Below are 21,353 nucleotides of genomic sequence, written 5' to 3' on the forward strand. Positions count from 1 at the left end.
AAGTTAAACCACATTTTATATTTTTACATTGACCCCTTAGGCCCTGAAGTGGGATCTCCACAAAGTGGAAGAAGTGTGGCAGCTGAAGGAGCCTTGTTACCACACACACTGCCATCCCCTCGAAACCTGATTCCACATGGACATCGCAAGTGCCATAGCCTGGGTTATAAGTCAGCATTTTTCATTTTCTCTTTCCAATTTTTAAATCACTTTCAGTTGATTTACTTTCTGTTTATTTTATTAAACTGAAAATAGTGTCCTCATAATTTTTTGTATACTTTTGACTAAAAGCATTTATTTCTTCCTTTACCTTAATTTGGAAATGAACTTTTCCCAACAGTGCCTTCACATTTTGGGGAGATAAATGAGTATCAGAGAGCATCAACATAAATGAAATCAGGAAAGCAATATACTATTTTACTTTTAAATTGTAACCTTTCTTTGTGTCACCATAAATTATGGTTTATATAAATTGTTCTTTTTATTCCTAAATATAAACAGTGGGAAATGATTTTATGTTTAATTTCTTGAGCTTTGCAAGATCGTTTTTTTCAGAACGGGGCCTATTGCTCACCTTTGCCATAATTTTTGTGAAAATATGATATAATAGCTATTTTTCAAAAGTAAGTGTGAAAACAATTTTTTAATAGACTGGAGACTTAAAGCATTCTCTATTACATAGGTAGATATGGCCTTGTTTCCTAAAATACTTTCCTATACTCTTAGTTTGAGACCTTCAAATAAATAAAATCTGTGTGTTCATTAGTTATGAGAGTTCAGAAGTTCAGAATAGTGGGTAAATCTTTTACTAGTATTTCCTGGATCTCTATATAGGAGTATCTTCTATATCCTGAATTAGTAATAGTAACGAAATATTTTTCTTTCTTTCCAGTTTCATTCATAAAATGAACACAGCAGAGTTTAAGAGCGCGACATTCCCAAATGCAGGGCCAACGCATCTATTAGACGATAGCGTCATGGAGCCCCACGCACCATCTCGAGGCCAAGCTGAAAGTTCTACTCTGTCTAGTGGAATATCAATAGGTGAGAAATATTTCTCTGGAGGGTTCCAACTTACTTAAAATGTGGTGTTTAACAAAACTCAGCTGGAAAAATACCATTATCTCTACTACAGATACAGAAAATTTGATGTAAGCAAAGTAGCAATTAGACATAGTCTCATCTTACTAGTAGTATTGAAGTGAATAATTCGTGATGGTGCCCTGGCTAGTGGGGCTCAGTTGGTTAAGCGGTGTCCCATGCACCATTCGAAGTATGCCATGGACCTCTTAAGAATTTCATAATTATATTGGTCTTAAATTATGACAAACCTAGTAAGGAAAAATGTACTTATATGCATTCCCTGATCATACAAGAAATTTGTTTACTAACAATGAATTTGAGCTATAAAGTAGACATGCAAAAATGTTTTATGTTCATTTATTTTCTTGTCAACTATATTCCAATATATTGTAAAATAAGTTTAGCAGCAATAATATTAGAATGAAGAATTAATATGTGGATGTCTACCCTCAAATAACATGATTCCCATTTAATAAGCACAGCTAGAGAAACTATTTTTAAAATTAAAAAACACAAACTGAAATTCTAATGTTTGAAAAATAGAATAACTTGTAATTTTAGGTAGCAGTGATGGTTCTGAACTAAGTGAAGAGACCTCATGGCCTGCTTTTGAAAGGTAAGAAAATTGTCCATTTGAACTGTTCTGAGTTTTTGTTTTTTGGTCTGTCTGAAAGTATATGAATAATAGAATTCACCTATGACTGTATGATATTTAAGAGATAATATTTATTACATACCTCTAAGGCACTATTTGAACTTCCTGCTGGTGGCAGAAATTAGAAGTTGATATTTAAGTCTGGAATTGAGTCTTACCTAATAAATACATGTTTATTTGGTGGCTTAACACATGTATATAAATTTTAGCACATTTAAAATTATAATTTTAAAAAAGTAATCGTGGTCAATGTATCTACTTATGTGTTGAAAAGTAAAATTATTTCCTAAATTCCTGGTTGATTTAAGTAATTTAAGCATTCAGTAGAATGATCAACTTCCTTCTCTGCTGCTTTGTCAAGGGCAAAGTGACTTATTAAATTTTAAATTATACTGTAAGCAAAGCAGTTTAAAGTTTGAATTTAAATTGTCGCTAAGTTTGCACAGAGGACACAGATTTACACTGAAACTAGAGGCCCAGGGCACGGATTCGTGCATGGGTGGGGTACCCCAGCCTGGCCTGCGCCCTCTCGCAATCTGGGATCCCTCGGGGGATGTCGGACTGCCGGTTTTGGGATTGGGCCGAAACCGACAGTCCGACATCACCCAAGGGATGTAGCAGTGCCAAAGCGGCAGGCAGCCAGAGAGGTTCCCACTGCGACAGCAGCACTCCCACTGTGAAAGCACACTGACCACCAGGGGGCAGCTCCTGTGTTGATCATCTGCCCCCTGGTGGTCAGTGCATGTCATAGTCATAGCGACTGATCAACCAGTCATAACAGTCGTAAAGGTCACTTAGGCTTTTATATATATACTAGCGTTACCGTTGCAGGAAAAATCCTGCAATAGGATTTCCTGCTGCACTCTACCCCGCCTCCGTTCCTCCCTTGTCTCCCGCCCCGCCTTCTCCACCAGCCCGCCTGCTTTTCCCTTCGCCCCCGGCCCCGCCTCTGCTCCGCCCTTGTCACCCGCCCCGCCTTCTCCACCAGCCCGCCTGCTTTTCCCTTCGCCCCTGGCTTCTTTCGATGCTGTCTTGATATGCAAATTAGCCGCCATATTTGTTGGGGTGATTTGCATACTCGTCCTGATTGGTTGGTGGGCGTGGCTTGGCTGGTGGGCATGGCTTAGGTGTGGCGAAGGTGCGGTCAATTTGCATATTTGTCTATTATTAGATTAGACTAGTAGATACTATGCATGCATTCTCCTTTCCTTTTGCTTTAAGCTATAAAAGCTATCATTGGCCTGCAGCAAACGTCATGTTATATTGAACTTCCAAATAAGATGACTTTAAAAATGTAGCCGAACAGTGCAAACACATGTTTATACTAAATGTTCATTAGAGCTTTTATGTTGTCTCCGACAATTTCATTTCTTCCATTTTCATATTTATACGACACTTGACTCTTGACCGGAGTAATTGTTCTGTATTGTATATACTAAGCAAGCTATGTTTCTAAGCAAAAGTGTCATTTAGATTGAATTTTGAATGTCATGTTAAAATTGATGGAATTGAAATATTTAGTTATCTAACTTCATATCAGTGACTTTTAATAAAAAACAATTATACTAAATACATACTTAAAATTAAACTATATTTGAATTTTGTTGTTTAATTGGAAAATTATAACCTCATTCTCAATGACACTTTATAAAGAATTCTCACCATTATGTGATTAAGATTTTACTTGGAAATCCAATATTTTAAAGTATTCCTAAGCCTTTCTACACTATCAGTATTCCCAAGTTTTGTTCTTTTTGTTTTGGGGGATTCTTAGCAATTTGTTTTTGCATATTATTTTTCTTCCAACTTTTACTTTCAATCTCTTTATTTGGGTTTGCCTGAAATGGGAAAAACACAAGAGTTGCCTCCAGCACATGATGTCTATACAAACTGTCTTAGTTCTTTCCCTCTAGAAAGAGCATAATACCATCATATTGGTTATAGAGTGTGTTGTAATCTTTAGATGAAAAATATTGATGAACAAAATTGTTTCTCAGATTGCTTGAGATATTACTGAATAACCAGAGTGGTGTGGGTAACCTGTTCTCATCCCTGCAGGTTATTTTCAAAGACAGTGTTTAATGGTGTTACCTTCACATCTCAAAACAATTCTTTTTTTATGACAAATGCTTTGCTTTGCAGACATTTGCAGCTAAAAAAATCTATACTCATGCCAAGTTTAAATCAGTGGCTCTTGAAACATTTTGAGAGCAAATTAAAGCTGCCCAGCAAGACTCAGACATGAAATAATAATAAAAGAATAAAGAACTAAGATTTAAAATACTACCTATAGATAATGAACTTAAAATAGGAGTCTGAATGTTAAACATGCCATTTTCTGTTCTTACTTCCTAGAGAGACATCAAATAGGTTGCTGCTTCAGTTGCTAAAATAATGCTTTTTGTTTTAAATTTCATTTATCAACTTTTGGCTTTTCCCAGGCAAAGAAGTATCAGTGTCTATGTGTGTGTTTATTTTCTTTTGTTAAGTATTACATGCCATTTTGGGTAAATATTAATTCATACCATTGTTATCACTTACTGGCTTTATCATTTATTTTGGTTGACATGGAAGGAAAACAATGCCTTTATTACTCAGTGTGTCTCTCTGGGATTTTCTTGGATTTCTTAGTTTTCTTGGATTTAATAAAAAAGGGGAGGAAGGACAATAAGGAGTGTTGGCAGCATTAGTTTTTTAAGTTTACTGGCCACATTGCTTTTAGGTGTCTTCATAGGGACATACAATAAAAGGAGTTATTTATATGAATCCAGTGTCATGCTTAAACTGGAATCCAAGCACTAGAATAGAAACAAAAGTATTTTTGAAGTATTTTTCACGTTTTGATAGTACCTGCTTATAAATTGCTCTTTAATTATTTTAGCTGATTTGTGAAAGTGAATGTATATATAAATGTATGATGTTTTCTAAGCAGCTATATTCTAGCATCAACAGTAAAAGAAAAGTTTTTTAAATCTATGCTGCATGCTTTTAAAAAGGATCAGAAACAATCACAGACTAACCTTTTGTAAGATTTAGAAAGCTTTATTACACAAAAATTATTATGCTGTTCTAGGTACTGATGATGTTTGTGTGAATTAAAGTATATGTAATATATACAATTTATAATGGAATCCAACAGGAACAGATTGTACCATTCTCTCGGCCCGATGACACGAGTGGCACGAAATGGCTATCGAAGCCACATGAAGGCCAGCAGGTACAATTCCCCTGCATTCAGGGGCCACAGAACTCCCCTCTGGTGTTGGTGATTGGCTTACATGGGTGTGGTCTCACATCATTTCTGTTCTTTCTCAACTAATTGATTCAAAGACTGAAAAAAATGCCTAGGAAACTTTCCAAGATTTAATCTAGAGATTAATTTGAATTATTCTTTCTGATCCACAGTTAATTGCTAAAACTTGCATCTTTATGTCACATTTTAAAAATAATTTCAAGTTGGTAGCTTTTTAACTGCACAAATCTTTCTAATGCTGTTATTAGATGAGCAATACAAAAATCCACTTGTAGCCTTATTCAAAGGCTAGAATCAAAGAATTTACTTTGCTAGTCAGATTTGCCTTGTGAAAGAACTTGTTTTTTATAAACTGCAAGTCCTGAATTTAGACTAGTCTGTCTCATTAAATAATACTTGTGTATTTAAATGCATGTTCATTCCATTGTTCATCTAGTTAAACTGAGTCCTCTTTCTGCCCTGTATTAGCTGCAGATAAAAAATAAGAGTAATGCACATTGATTCGGGGACTATAGGTTAGTGCTAATCAACAAATTGATAATACAACAAAATAGCCAACTTTAGAAGTGAACCTGTGTCATTTTGATGGTGTCTAATCTCCTCTTGTATATCTCCCTGAATATAAATAGCTCTACCCTGAAATTTCTGATGGTTTCTAGGGGTTTAAGTCACTTTGAAGACACCTAAATAATCATAAAAGGATAAATTGGCAAACTTTAGTTTTCATCACTATTACAGGAATTCTGCCACTCAAATCAGATCACCAGAGAATGACAGATTTTTACTATGGAAATTACTCTTGTTTTAAATATAGGAACTTAAGTCAGTTGGGGAGGCATATTTAAATGTGTGGTTATTTTTAATGGTTTTCTTAAGATATATGGAAAGGAAATCTTGGGTTTGGGAGTAGACTATAATCAAATACTTATGCATTGGAAACATTTAAGTGTCATTAAAATTGATTGCAGAAAGCCAATTTAAAAACATGTTTCTATTGCTTTTTACTACTTTCAACTGTTTAGAATTAAATGTGTGTGTTTTTCTTTTTTTTTTTTTTTTTTTTTTTGAGCTTTTATTATTTTTGAGTTTTACATGCTTAAATACTTTTAACAAATAGAATCCTCATCTTTTCTACCAGGACTTAAGGTTTCTAATGGGGAGAAAGTTTACAGCAGTGATGCAGTGTGGCATGTTAAGAAGAAGCAAAGTCTTAAATTTATTTAATCTTTACTAAATTAAATTACCCTATTCTTTCTAAATTATACTTGTTCAAATATGTAATAAAGTGTGTGTTTTTAACCATCTGCTGACTTGAATAACTTCCAGATTAACTTTTGTAACAGCTTATAAATTTCAGATCAATAAACTTTTATAATTGTCAGTGTCTTCTCATTCTGAATAAAGTAACAAAGTTTTGAAATAAAGAATAATTACATTTCATTTAAGTACCTATTTGATAACTACCATACACAAAAGCTCTTACCTGTTTTTTCTTTGTTTCATTATTATAGTTCTGCAGAATCAGAAGATTTGGCAGTACATTTATATCCAGGAGCTGTTACTATTCAAGGTGTTCTCAAGAGAAAAACTTTGTTAAAGGAAGGCAAAAAGCCTACAGTAAGATTTTATCATATTTTAACACTTCTAAAAAATATATAAATGTACAGGACCCTAAGAAATATGAAGGCAATATAAATAAAATCACATACATAGTACACTTGAAGTGATACAAGGTACACATTTGCCTTTCCATGTTTTTTTAAATTTATCTTCATTGTTTAAAGTATTACAGATGTCCCCCTTTCCCCCCCCCATGACCATTCACCCCGATCTCACCCCCCCCCCCATGTTTCTTAATTTAGATTTCAGTTGAATCATGCATGTAGGGAGCTTAAAGCATGCCTGCACTTCTCTGCCCTCTAATATAGTTCTTGTTCAAAACTGTTTCTCAGAACCTTGAAGTACATACTGTACAGAAGTATTTTAGTAATAAGTTCAGGAAAAATAGAGAAAAGAAAGTTAACCCTCAAATGGAATTCAGTCAGTTTTTTGTTGTTGTTGTTGGTTCTAAGTTGTTGAAACTCAGTAATGCAGGTTTGTTTCCCACGTGAAGTAGAACCCAGATATTAAATGTCCTCCAAACCATAATTATGTTTAAAAAAAAAAAAAAGTTTGGTGAAACAAAGATTTTCACATGTAACTCAGAAGTAGTTTTTCCCCAACAGCAGCATAGTAGTTTGATGATTGAAGAAAGATTTATTTTCTTTTCTCAAATAATATTACATCTAGTTTGGAATAAACTTTGATGTATATCTGCACTTAAAGTTTTTGAAGATGAAGAGGGCTTCTTACACCTAAGCGATCTGATTTTTGCTGCTTACGTTATAATCCGGAAGCTACACTAGACCAGCTAGCTAGCGAACTAAGAACAGCACAGCAGCTGAGGCCTTGCCACACCTAACGTGTGCCAGGTGCCAGAAATAGAGCAGTGGACAAGCGCCTGCCTCATGGAGATGGCGTTCCACTGGGGAGAAATAGCCCTTAAAGTGAGGAGAGGAGATGGACAGTGATGGCGTCACGAGAGATGTCACCACGGGGCATTTGAACTGAGGTCTGATGGAGGAAGGTGAGTTAGCCATGTGAAGACCTCGCGGTCAGGAGACAAGGTGACGTGTAGTTGAAGCGTTGAGCGGGCAGTAGGTGGATGAGATGAAGTCAGAGAGAGGCTGGGGCTGCAAGTGGAGATGTCAGTTTGGCTCTTTAAAAAGAACAGTTCAGAAGTTGAGCAGAGGAGCTGATGGCCAGCGATGGAGATTTGGGAGTCATTAGCATATGGATGGTATTTGAAGTATGGGCCTGGTGAGATGGATGATCTGTGAAGAAAGTGTTGCTGGGGAAGAAAAGATGGTTAGATTAACTAGGGTTAGGGTTATGTCAGGAGAGCATGCAGTGAGATGGAAGAATTTGGAAAGGGATATGTATAGTGCAGAACCGTGTAATACAAGACAGAACATGAAGAAAGGAGAAGGGCGACATGAGATGGGGCCGTGGCAATACTAGACAATATGAAAAAGTGATAGAATTCTTGATGAGATGGATAATTGAATGCAAGTGCAGTATATTAAGTGGAAGTGATAGGAGTGCTGGAGTTAAAGATTTCAGAAGTTGTGCTCTAAGGTTAGGCGGAGGGGGCTGAAGTGGAGCAGAGCTAACGACCATGGCACTGAGGAGTCAGCAGCATTTCCGTCGTGTGATTCATGTGTTTGTCCTCTCCAGGTAGCATCTTGGACAAAATATTGGGCAGCTTTGTGTGGGACACAACTTTTTTACTACACTGCCAAGTCTCTGAAAGCTACAGAAAGAAAACATGTAAGTATTCTTTCTCTAAATTGTTAGCATTGTTTCACAGCCTTTTCATGAATGAGATTTATCCAATTTTCTGTTCTTTCATAGCAGCTCTTTTTTTGTTACTAAAGTGTAACTTTAAAAAAACTAGAAAAGTGCCCTAGCCCGTTTGGCTCAGTGGATAGAGTATCAGTCTGCAGACTGAAGGGTCCTGGTTCCATTCCAGTCAAGGGCACATGCCTGGGCTGTGGGCTCGATCCCCAGTAGGGGCATGCAGGAGGTAGCCGATCCATGATTCTCTCTCATCATTGACGTTTCTATCTCTCTCTCCCTCTCCCTTCCTCTCTGAAATAAATAAATAAATACTAGAAAAGTAACAAGCATGCTAAGAATATTTTTTGCATATATGCTGTATATAGATATAGATAATAAAGAAGTGTCTGACAGCACTTGGTTTAAGACAGTGGTCGGCAAACTCATTAGTCAACAGAGCCAAATATCAACAGTACAACGATTGAAATTTCTTTTGAGAGCCAAATTTTTTAAACTTAAACTTCTTCTAACACCGCTTCTTCAAAATAGACTCGCCCAGGCCGTGGTATTTTGTGGAAGAGCCACACTCAAGGGGCCAAAGAGCCGCATGTGGCTCGCGAGCCGCAGTTTGCCGACCACAGGTTTAAGAGAACACCCCTATTACATTGTACATCTTTCTTTTTTTTTTAAATATATTTTTATTGATGTCAGAGAGGAAGGGAGAAGAAGAGAGAGAAAAAAACATCAACGATGAGAGAGAATCATTGATTGGCTGCCTCCTGCATGCCCCACACTGGGGACTGAGCCCACAACCTAGGCATGTGCCCTTGACCAGAATCAAACCTGGGACCCTTCAGTCTGCAGGCTGATGCTCTTTCCACTGAGCCAAACTGGCCAGGGCTACATTGTACATCTTAATCTTACACAATGTTATAAGTCAAGTATATCTCAATAAACTGGGGGGAAGGTAACATCTGTATTAAAATGCAGCTGTGTTTCTTATAAGAAAGGGTGAGGGGGGAGCACAGTAACAGACGAAACAACATAGATGAACTTATCATTCCACTAACAGTCCTGCTCTTTGGGAATGGACAGTGGGACAATTAGGTGTTGACAAAGAGTTGACGCTGAGAAAGATCTGGAAGGCAGGAGAGTGTCTCCACAGGGGCCGAATTTATTCATAAAAGGCCCTGAGCACACCTGACCAGCACAAAGTCACAAGTCTCATGTCTCAGTGGGAGAAACTGAAGATATGCTCCCTGACACATCAACTTTACTGAGGATGAGCCATCAAGATGACCATTAGTTGTCTTTCTATCTCTCAGTTCAAATCAACATCAAATAAGAATGTATCTGTGGTAGGATGGATGGTGATGATGGCTGATGACCCAGAACATCCTGACCTCTTCCTATTGACTGACTCTGAAAAAGGTGAGTCTTTAGAGTTACCAGGGCTTATAGGTAACTTTATAGTACGCCAAAGCCTAGTTTCACTGGGTTCATACTTGACTGGGGGAAGATTTGTGTAGTTTTATCTCTTGAGAAATATTTTTGTCACATAATATATAATAATGAGATTAATGTTTATAATTATCAATATTTATTAAATGCTTATTTAATAAGCTTATGGAGGGAGGGAAGGGCAGAGGAAGGGAATTTGAGAATCTATGGCTCACTGTTGCTTTAAAATCTCAGTGGTTTGCCATATACATAGTACCCCTTCATTTGTACCCGGAATTAAATTGTTATTCTTAAGTTCTAAATGTGGCAGAGGTTTTCCTTTAAATGATCTTTATTCCATTGCTTTTAATCAGATTAATTGCTTATTTGACTCAAAGCGCTTTCCAAAGAAGTATAATTTTAATTATAATACTTTGCTCATAAAATATAATAGAGATGTTGGAGGGTGGCTATAGAATCACATGCCAGCTGGCCCTACCTCAGGTGGCAGTCAGAACAGTCCCAACATGACTGCTGCTCTTCCTCAGACAACCTCTGGCTGTTGACAAGCACCCCCGGAAGCCAGCCAGGAAACACCTTCCTCTCTGCCCAGCAGCTCACAGCGGAAATGCAGCAATACCTTTTATGGGCTGAACAATTATATTTTGACCTCTGTTTATTCAGAATGTATTTCATATCAACAGATAGTGTGCTTTTAGGGTATTATGAAGTGTTTTAAGTAAAAATGTAAGCAAAATATGTTGAACACAGAAAAAATAATAATTGTGGCAAACTTCATTGTAGAAATACTTTCTATTTAGATTGATCTGGTGTCTGCATCTCAGTTCAGCAAGCAAAACAGTATTTTAATTTGAATAATTACATATGTGGTGAAGGCAAACCATTGCTTCTGAAAGTGAAAAAGTTCTTTGAATGTTAAAATCTCAAAGAAAACTTGTATAATGTCTAATTATAGATTAGGCTCCTGAGCAATTGAATGCAGTTATAAAGCAAAGTAGAAGTTGGTAAGAATTGGGAAATAAAAAGAACTTAGGTCAATGAAAAAAAGGGAGTAAAGCTCAACTTAAGGCAGCCTATATAGTACATGAATTCATTCTTTTCTCAGTTTATTACCTTAATACGTAGAACCATATAAAAATCTTTATGTGTCAGTCTTAACATAAGGTTTACTAAATATACACAACACAGATGAATTTCTAATTTTCCCTGAGAGCCCTCAATAGGCCTGGAAAGCTATAATAATTTTTAACAGATGTAACTAAAAACTAAAAAAGTAGCTGATATTGATGTTAGCTAATTAATCCTTATTCACATTAAATAGCTAATGTCTGAGTATTAGACACTTGGTGTTAAAGCTGTGGCCTGTGAAAACCTCACGTTAACATTGCTAATAGATCATCTAAGCAGTATTGAGAACTGGTATTCTGCACTCTCATCCACACGTACAAATCTAAAGAAGCCAATTTTATTTAGGTGTAGTTTACACTAATGAACAGTTAAGGAGATGCATATACTTCTCTCCCAGTTCACAAATAGCAAAACCACGACTTTCTGCGTAAGTGACATCATGTGAATGTAGCAGAGAGAACTGTTTGTGTTGGAAAATTGGGTGTTGGAGAAATAGACTTCTGAAACGGAGAACTCTAGTCTTGTTTTATTTTGCTTTGGTAGCTGGCAGAATTATTATATGTCAGAGTCCTTAAGTTTTTATTATTTTCCCTTTGTTTTTGATGATTTTAGGAAATTCATACAAGTTTCAAGCTGGCAATAGGATGAATGCAATGCTGTGGTTTAAGCATTTGAGTGCTGCCTGCCAAAGTAACAAACAACAGGTGAGCATTTCTCTTAATCCTCAAATAGTCCCTAACTTGGGCATGTATTTAAGAGTTCTAAAGAGAAGTAGACTAATTTTCTGAATGGAGTCGGGGAATATGTTTTTATTCTTATTCTTTTTCTTGTTGACATCAGTCAACAAGGCATGAAATTCACATTTTAGAGAGATGGGCAATAAACAAATGAACCAATAACAAACTTTCAAATAGTGAAAACTATACAAGCAAACAAAATAGAATTACGTGATGCAGAGTGATGGGAGTAGAGACAACTTTACATAAATAGGAGAGAGCAGCAAACATCTCCCTGAGGAGATGACATTGGCATGAATGATAAGAAGGAACCGCCACGTGAGAATTCGGGGGAACAGAGGGTGCAGGGGGAACAGAGGGTGCAAAGACCTTGAAGCTGCAATGAGCTTCAGTTGTTCAAAATAAGAATATATAGCCCGGGCTGGTAGAATACAGTGAGAGGCAAGGGAATGAAATTCTAGGGGGGATAAGAGGGGCCACTTCAAATTTAAAAAATTTATTCTTACTCATCTTAATTTGTTCTACTAACAGGTTGATGTGGGTTTCTGTGGTTGCAGTGAAACCCAAAACCATTTGGATATTTTTGTTTTTATTTTACTGAAACAAAGGCTTTAAGCTGCAAAGGAGAATAAATTCACAGTGTTATTTTCCCCAATCCCTATTACAGGTTTGAAGTTGAGACACAGCCCTAGCTGGTTTGATAGAGTACATTAGCCTGCGAACTGAAGGGTCCCAGGTTCGATCCCCAGTAGGGGGCATGCGGAAGGCAACCAATCAGTGATTCTCACTCATCACTGATGTTTCTATCTCCCTTTCCCTTCTCTGAAATCAATGATATATACTTTAATAAATAAATAAAGTTGAGTCACAAATTGGTTGAACAGACATAAACATAACATTGATGTTTCACTCTCACATATGAAGATCAATAAAAAACCATTAAAAAACGGTACTTTAAGGGGATCACATATATGTGACAGAAAAAGATTTCACTTTGGGTGGTAAACACACAATGCAATATACAGATGATGTACACTGAGTGGCCAGATTATTATGATCTCTGAACGCATAATCTGGCCACTAAGTGTATATATATTAGAGGCCCAGTGCATGAATTTGTGTATGGGTGGGGTCCGGCCAGCCTGGCCAGGGGGAGGGGACATGGGCAGTTGGCCAGCCTGCCTGCTGGTCGAACTCCTGGTCGAGGGGACAATTTGCATAGTAGCCTTTTATTATGTAGGATATACACTGAGTGGCCAGATTATTATGCGTTCAGAGATCAAAATAATATGGCCACTCAGTGTATATAGAATTGTACACTTGAAACCTATATAGGTTTATTAACCAATGTCACCCCAATATATTTAATTTTTTCAAAAAGATACTTTAGGTCAGAAAGATTTTAACACTTGGGCTCACTTAAAATGACAAGGAAAGATAAGAAATAGTACTTTGAAAAACAACTTTTAAATGCTATCACTTTGTGAATGGACCTACAGGGTAAAACAAATACCATGATTTCACTTCTATGTGGAATCTAAAAAACAAAAGAACAAATAAAACAAACAGACTCATAGGTAGGGAGAACAGACTAACATATGCCAGAGGGGAGCTGGGTGAAAACGGTGAAGGGATTAAGAAGTACAAATTGGTAGTTGCAAAATAGTCATAGGGATGTAAAGTACCTCATAGGGAATATAGCCAATAATACTCTAATAGCTATGGATGGTGCCAGGTGAGTACTAGAAATATCAGGGGATCACTTCATAAGTTATATAAATGTCTCATCATAGGGGTGTACACCTGACACTAATATAATATTGAACGTCATTTGTAATTGAAAAATCTATACCAATAAAAGGGTAATATGTTAATTAGACCGGATAAACCGGACATCCTTCCGAACAAAGCCGCAGAGGCTGCAAGGGCCGAGGAGGGGTGGCTGCAAGGGCTGGCAGTGGCAGCAGCAGCAGCGGGGTGATGGGGGTGGCGCCTTCCCCTGATCGGCCCACTTGCCTCCCGCAGAGGGAGGCCAGAGCCAGCAGCAGCGGCAGGGTGATGGAGGTGGCACCTTCCCCTGATTGGCCCGTCACCTCCCACAGAGACAGGCCAGATTGTGACTAAGTCGTCAGTAGGACATCCCCTGAGGGCTCCCAGACTGCGAGGGGGCAGGACGGGCTGAGGGACCCCCTCCAGTGCACAAATTTTCGTGCACCGGGCCTCTAGTATTTTAATAAAAATAAATAATGTTGTTTTGTAATGCTTGTATTTTTTAGGTTCCTACAAACTTGATGACTTTTGAGTAAAAGCCTAAGAAAGAAGAGAGGTGAATTGTTGCTCCACAGTGGGAGCGAGGCCCTGGTGGACCAGCGCCAGCAAAAACCAGTCCTGTGCCAGGGGAGCCGAGCTTCCCTCTTTGCCTCCGGATTCTGAACCGAAAAAGCACTGATTCCAGGGAATGAAGTGAGACATTCCCAGAGAAACAATTGCAGTTGCAAAACAAACTGCCATGGACCACGCTTCTTATCTCTGAACTGACCTGTGGAAACCACTGCCTTAAAAGAACGCAAGGAAAACCAACACCAAACACCAAATAGTGTGTGTGATCTCCTGGCGGTGCTGTGCTTGGAATAGATCGTAGCTCATTTGCATTTCTTTTAACTTTGTGTTAATTTTGGAGGGGGGAATCGCCTTTTTCAGATACACTTTAAAAAGGAAAAATTTCATTCTAATGGGTTACATGAGGAGCTGGTTTTGAACCAAAGTGTAAAGGTCTTCTGACAAGCAGCATTCTACCAGCAGCTCCCAGAACGTGTGTTTGTCCTCGTTCGCCTGCAGCCTCATGCTCTCATAGCCCGAGTGGAGGAACTAGAAATGTTGTAATGTGAGTTGTTGGGACTTTGTTTGGGACTTTGGGAGGGATTTTGTTTGGTTTTAGATGAGGAAAGCTATTTTTAAACACTAAACTTCTGAGATTTAGTACTGTATGGGGAACACGACTTCCTGCAGGGGTATAAAGGCCGAGTGTTCACCTGCCAGACACTTTTCACATGGGCTCCAGAAAACATGGTTGTTTTTAACCGTGTTTAAGGTTAGCCTCTATATGAATTCATTGTTGGGCCACAGTTCTGCGTAGTAGGGATTGCATCCCACCTAAACTTCCTTGAGATTTTACAGTCATTACTTTTTCACTTAGCTGGATTCGCTCTTCTACCAGTCACAGGTGATTTTTATCACCAAGGAGGAAATTGATGTTTTCCTTTACCTTGTTTATTGTGCACAATGCCAGTTGTTGTTGGTGTTTTTTTTTTAATTCATTTTCATTTTTTTTGCTCAGTATGAGATTCAGGGTCACATTTGTTTAAAAGAGATTCCATATATGTATGTATTCATTTTTTTCTAAGGCATACAAAGTAATTTTAAGAGGATAAAAGGTGAGAGGTTGAGGTTCTAAGAATTTAAAGTATCAAAACTCTCCTTGTACAACTTTTCTTTATTGCAAAACATTTTGCTGAAAACTTACTACTTATGTATAGGTCCCTGCCATGAAATCAGTAGTTGACCAAGTAGTTTTATGAGGCTCTTCTATGCAGTAATGCATTTAATATCCAAAATAAATGTTGACTCACTAAAAAAAATAATGATAATATTGAAGGTAAGATGCCTTAGAGTTTTAACAAAAAATGGCGTTTGAACAAAGGCTATGTCGATGTTATAAACTCATGAGGCATCATAGGTTTTAGCACTGGCCCAGAGTAAGAACGCCTTCTGTCTGATACCTTCTACCAGGCTCTGTTACTTTGGGCCTCACATAAAATCGCTTGCATTTGTATTCTTAGAAAACATTGTACTTTTTTATCATAAGTATTTCATTCTTGAATCTATGAAACTTCAATAGAAAATATTGCCCACAGACTAATTAGGTAAAAATCTACTCAAAGGGAAGTAGAAGAGCTTTTTCTGAGCACTGAGTTTTTCCATTTAGACCTGTTTCCAAAGGATATTAAGAGTACAGATATTTTTCTCATACAGCTCAGTTAGAAATGCCTTAGTTCCTGGTTTTGTGGAAAGTGATGACATAGGCTGGAGAGGACAGTGTTGCCTGTGCTGAGTGATGTTTAAATTAACGACCTCCTGAGCTTGACCCACGTTGGGTACATGGAGGGACACCTCCTGCGGAGCCAGCAGTATTACTGTGTAGACCTTGCACATCTGACTTCTGTTTTGCATTTTTTTTTATTTCTTTGTTTATTTCTCTTCAGAAAGAAATGTTTTTAATAGTGTATGTGCTTTTTAAAAAATACTCTGGATGAGAACCCTGTGGATTTTTTTTTATTATTGCTTTGTTTGTTTGTCATAAATAAGCTACAGTAGATATGTCACAGAGGAACCACGTCTGTGGAGGTAGGCACCTGGAAGTCAGAGCCTGATGTTTTGCCAAAGAGGGAGCTAAACTGAAAGATGTGTTTGATGTTTTCAGCTCTAAACATGAATGGATGCCTGCACAGACGAAGAATAGTTTTCAATTTGGTAAACAGTTTTTTTGTCTGAAACTCTTAACATCACTGTGCATAGAAGTTGCCATTGTTTTTTTGTCTTCAAATTTGTCCATTCAAAAGATTAGTCACTGTTTTTTGAGATTATTTTAGCATTTGAAGCAAATGGAAACCAGTGAGAAAAGTGGATTAACCTAGTGGAGGTGAATTTTTTATCTGTAATTCACCAAATGATATCTGATAATAATTCATGCAAAGAAAGTATGTCACCAAAATGTGTTAAATATTTAGGTAGTTTATTAGTGAGATGATAAATTTATTTCCCTCTGATTAGGCCTGCCCTTTATAAATTAGTAAATTAGTGACTCATAAGCTTGAAATTTCCATCAATATTAGGTTTGTCTGTTTCTCTCCTAGCCAAAAAGAGCTCATAGAAACAAAAATTTAAGCTGGTTTATGATAAGCATAATGGTTGGCGTATTATATGGCCCAGAGTAGTAGAATATAATACTGGCCAGAATACAGTTCAGACACATCTCATGTAACAGTTATTTGAACAAAAGCTTATTTTTCACATGGAAGTAACATACCAGTTTTTAAAATATAACTATAAAAAATAATTGCATAATGAGCACTATTTTTGGTTTTATGCCCCCTGTGTATTTGGGCTCTGCTTATTTTTTCACAGTTTTTTTTTTTTACTGTAACCTCCAAAATGTAAGAATTGAAAGAGAACTGATCAAACACACCTTCCTATTTCATTTTCTTCACTGTGTAAATGTCATTTGTGTAAACATTACCAAAAGGGATGGAAACAATTTGAGTTTGAATGCTTTTTCTCCCTAGGCCTGTGCTTCGATGACAAATGTTTTTCCTGTGTGGAAAATGCCATAGACCATTGCACTACCTTCTGTGTGGACTGATCTGGTATTCGGTCTTTCTGTGCATCAAGAGTTACCGTGATTATAGCTGCAAAGTTTTTATAAGTGGCTTTATTCCTCTTCTAGAAGGTTTATAAAGGAGACCAAGGAGCACTATTGTTATGGAAGGAAACATGTTTACAGTGTATCGTGTACACACTCTGTAGATTAGTTGAAATGGGGGCCCTCTTAGGGCAGGCTGGTCTATTAATCTGTTGGGATTACTAAAATTTACCTGGCAAATGACTTGAGCAGAGGTCTTTTTTCTCCCCACCTCACCCCCCTTTTTTTTAGGTTAAATCTGTAAGCTGTATGTCTTTGCTACTGAAAACAAAACTGTAAGGCATCATATTAATTCTGGGAATCAAAACAGATTTAATCCATCCACTTTTGTAAAGAAGTTATCCACTGTTGACATGCTTCCTGTTTTTTGAGGCACATTCCTTCACAACCAGTTTTTAAACTGCCATGTTATCTTCTGCAAACAAGGGGTACCAGTGTTGCTTGCAGAAGATAATCTTTCATAACAGAAATCCTCTGCTTCAAAGGCTTTCGAAATAATTGGATCCCTTTTTGGAAATGAAGATGCATTCGCCCGTGTCCAGGTGGAACAATATTAGCGCTGCTGATGCATGAACAGATGGTGAGGTTTGCCTGACTTCGTGATCTTTTCGGGTTTGCTTTTATTTTCTCTCTTTTGTAGTTTTTTCTTTCAAAGATTTTTACAGCCGGAGTGGTATTCTGATTTTTTCTAAGCTTTCAGAGACAAACATTGTTATTTAATCACATAGATGATAATTATTTTTCATGTGAAGTCAGCCTTTTCAAAATGATTCAAGTTATTTTTTGCTTTTGCTCCCCAAAAAATGGCTTGTGTCTAAAGTGACTTTTTTTTTTCCTTTGGAGAATTCTAATGAAAGAGATCTCTGTGTTCGAACTCTTAAGCTTATTGAAAGCAATTTCATTACATGGTGTCTCAAGTTGTAGTGTGGGGAAAATTTGGTCAGTGCCTTATCAACTTGAAGACCAATTATAGGCATCGAGTATGACTAATCATTGGCCCTCTTACTCCTTTATTTCAGGAGTGTGTGCTATCTGCCCCTCTCTCCACCAGCTCACTCTGTCTTACATCCAGTCTAAGAAAGTCTGTATAGATATTCCTAGGTAATTGTTGCAGTCCTGGGTTTTGAGTCTTTTTAGACAAGCTTCCTTCCTGCTCCTCTCCTTCCAGGCAGGAGATTAAAAATAAATCCACCCAAATCGCCCTTTGGATGAGCACTCTTAAGAACAACTTGGAAGAGCACCCATCACGGAGTTTATGTTTATTTTATGTTGATGTTTTTGGTTGTTGTTGTTGTTGTTGTTGTCATGAGCATACACTTAATTATAAGGCCTTTCAGGAAATCTCTAAAGAATATGATACAGCCAGGAAGATGTGTTCAGGTTTTATGAAAGCTGTTGAAGTCTTGTGATGAGAATCCTTTTGGTCAGAAATGAGATTTCGTTTGGTTCATTCTTATATTTAAATAAGACTCAGAACAAACAAGCAGTCACTTAACCTACCAGTTACTCTTCACCTGAAAACATTATGATGGGAAAGTGAAAACAACTCCAGTGTACAAATTAAAGGGAAGTTAAGAGACTAAACGAAATTTCCCAGGAAAAGCGAAGCTTGGACACACTTTGCTCCTCTATGATTATTGCAAGATCGGAACTACTACTGTTGTTCAACTGAGTCAGGATGCTATTGTCACAAATATGAACGGGCTCGTCTGTTCCAGAGTAGGCAAGTAGACATGGTCTTTAAAGCCACATGAGGGGTTAACTCACTGGTCCTTAAGGGTTAGTAATTAGCAGAATTTAAATTTTGATCTGGTCATTTGGACTACAAAGTAGTGAGATTCGAAGAATACATAATTAGAGTGCTTTGAGATTAAAATGGTTTTTTTTAATAGAAAATTTCATAAATATTAGCCATGCTTTAGATACTAGGTCAGAAATACTAAGTTTCCCCTCAAGATACCGCCTATTAGAACTATTCACAAAGGTAGTCTGGTAACTATTGACTTAGGTCTGACAGCATAGCTGATAAGAAGTCACCAGGCTCTCAATAGTTTCTACACTTTGGTTGTTGACAAATTCATTGTTGTATAGGCTACTGAAGTGTGTTTGGGGGATGAGGGACCATCCACAGTGTAACCTAGAGGAGGTAAACATCTGTGGGGATAAGTACCCAGTGATGCTTATATGCAGGACAACAAGCCATTTTTACCCTTTACCCCAGTGAGCTTGCGTACTCATGACAAAGCACTTGGCTGCACTATGACCTCCCTGAGTGATGTGCAGCTCGGTTCCTCTCTCACTTTTTGTTTCTGTTCAATATGCAAATGTGAGTGTGAGATCTTCGGTGTGTTTGCATACGCTAACTTAAAAACGAATTTAAGTACAGTTTTCTGAAATATTTCTATTGAAATAAATTGCTTAAAAATATAGGTTGTGTGGGGATAATTTATTACCATACTTACATTTTTATCCTTCACTTTTTTATTATTGATTTCAGAGAGAGGAAGGGGGAGAGAGAAACATCGTTGAGAGATCGGCTGCCTCCTACATATCCCCTACTGGGGATTGAGCCCACAACCCGGCATGTGCCCTGTCCAGGAATCAAACCCTGACCTCCTGGTTCATAGGTAGATGCTTAACCACTGAGCCATGCCGGCCAGGCATCCCATGGAGCTTTCAATTGGAAGAAGTACAAAAATACCTGTGTTGAGTCTCCTAGAAGTCATCGGCTAGGGTGTTGGTTATGTCCTTGCCTCTAAGAAGCTTGGGAAACCTCCAGACAGGACTGGATTTTCTTAAGTCTCTGCTGGCCTTTGAAATTGTTGCTTCTAAGGTTCCCTTTCCTGTCTCAGTAGTAGTTTGTCCTGAGCCAGTACCACATTCATTACTGTACAGCTATCTAAGCTTTGCTGTCTGGTGAGCTAATAACATTGTTCTTCCAATTTGCCTTACCTAGACTTACTCTGGTCTTCCCTATGATCTGTGTGTCAAGTTCAATGAAAACACTGTTGGTATTTTTATTGGAATTGCTTTGAATATGTGGATTAATTTGAGAATTTACAGTTTTGGTGAAAAGTTTATTCCTCTTGTTTATGAACATGAAATATATCTCTCTGTTTGTTTAGGGTTGTAATGTCCCTCAAAGCTCTACAGTTTTCTCTCTACTGGTTTCACACAGCTTTTATTTACTTACTAGAGGCCCGGTGCACAAAAATTCGTGCACTCGGAGGGGGGGTGTCCCTCAGCCCGGCCTGCACCCTCTCACAATCCGGGACCCCTCAGGTAGGGTCCCTATGCCTGGCCTGAGATCAGGGCCTATCGGGGCTTTCCTTCCCCAGGCTGCAGGCAGCTGGCCCCACCCCCACCACTGCCACTGCCACTGCCATTGCTTGCCATCTGTGCAGCACTGCCCCCCCTCCCCTGCCACCGGTGGCCTCCCTCTGTAGGCGACAGGCTGGGGTACAATGGCTTGGCTGACCTGGGCCTCCCTCTTTCTTTGCTGGGGGGCGGGGCCAGCCCTGCGAGGGGCCGTCTGCCTGCCTGATTGCCCCTAACCACTCTGCCTGCCTGATTGCCCCTAACCACTCTGCCTGCCTGATTGCCCCTAACTGCTTGCTTGGGGTCGGGGCCAGCACTGACTTCCGGTTGGTCACCCTCCGGTCGTTACTGGTTGCTTTGACCCAGGGTTTTTATATATTAGGATTCCAGGTAAACTAGTTTTTGTTTTTACTATGAAATGACCTTTTTCCTGTGACATTTCCTAGTAATCCTTACATCCAGCAACCATTGAACTTCATCTTATAAACTTTTCAGATAAGCCAGCTTATTTGAGACAAACTGGCAAGTTGAGAAAAACATGAAGAAAAGCCACCTATAAAAGAACCCCCATTTGTTACTGTTGGTTATTAAGACCAGTATTTCACTGACTGGGGGGGGCGGGGAGGGTTCTTGTTTGAAATGATGACTTCTGAACACCACCCCAGAATGGCTCACTCAGAATCTGAGGGCAGTGCCTGGTGCACAATATAATTGGAATTTGATTTGGGCTGACTTGTCCACAACCCAAGCTCAACTGGAAGTAACAATTGATGAAAAGCCAAGTTTTCCATCCAGTTTAGGTTCAAAAACTGTTAGCACCCATATTAAGCTATTGTGGCAGAACGATAAGCAAGCTGCTGT

At 38.2% G+C, this 21,353-nt stretch overlaps 1 protein-coding gene across 4 annotated transcripts in view; it reads left to right on the forward strand.

The window, feature by feature from the left end:
• The window catches only part of RALGPS2 (Ral GEF with PH domain and SH3 binding motif 2), a 122,991-nt gene extending 103,390 nt beyond the window's left edge, over positions 1 to 19,601 (forward strand). For 3 of the 4 annotated variants that reach the window (XM_054712169.1, XM_054712170.1, XM_054712171.1), the window contains exons 12-20: positions 41 to 170; positions 893 to 1,044; positions 1,645 to 1,699; positions 4,878 to 4,955; positions 6,503 to 6,608; positions 8,268 to 8,360; positions 9,695 to 9,800; positions 11,571 to 11,662; positions 13,972 to 19,601. In XM_054712169.1, coding sequence (XP_054568144.1) covers positions 41 to 170; positions 893 to 1,044; positions 1,645 to 1,699; positions 4,878 to 4,955; positions 6,503 to 6,608; positions 8,268 to 8,360; positions 9,695 to 9,800; positions 11,571 to 11,662; positions 13,972 to 14,001 — 842 coding nt within the window. In that variant the 3' untranslated portion in view covers positions 14,002 to 19,601. The remainder of the gene's footprint in view (positions 1 to 40; positions 171 to 892; positions 1,045 to 1,644; positions 1,700 to 4,877; positions 4,956 to 6,502; positions 6,609 to 8,267; positions 8,361 to 9,694; positions 9,801 to 11,570; positions 11,663 to 13,971) is intronic. The other variant, XM_054712172.1, reaches the window with a different exon arrangement.
• Positions 19,602 to 21,353: the final 1,752 nt, after the last annotated feature.

The sequence above is a fragment of the Eptesicus fuscus genome, chromosome 22, assembly GCF_027574615.1.
Source record: "Eptesicus fuscus isolate TK198812 chromosome 22, DD_ASM_mEF_20220401, whole genome shotgun sequence".
In the NCBI taxonomy this organism is placed as follows: domain Eukaryota; kingdom Metazoa; phylum Chordata; class Mammalia; order Chiroptera; family Vespertilionidae; genus Eptesicus; species Eptesicus fuscus.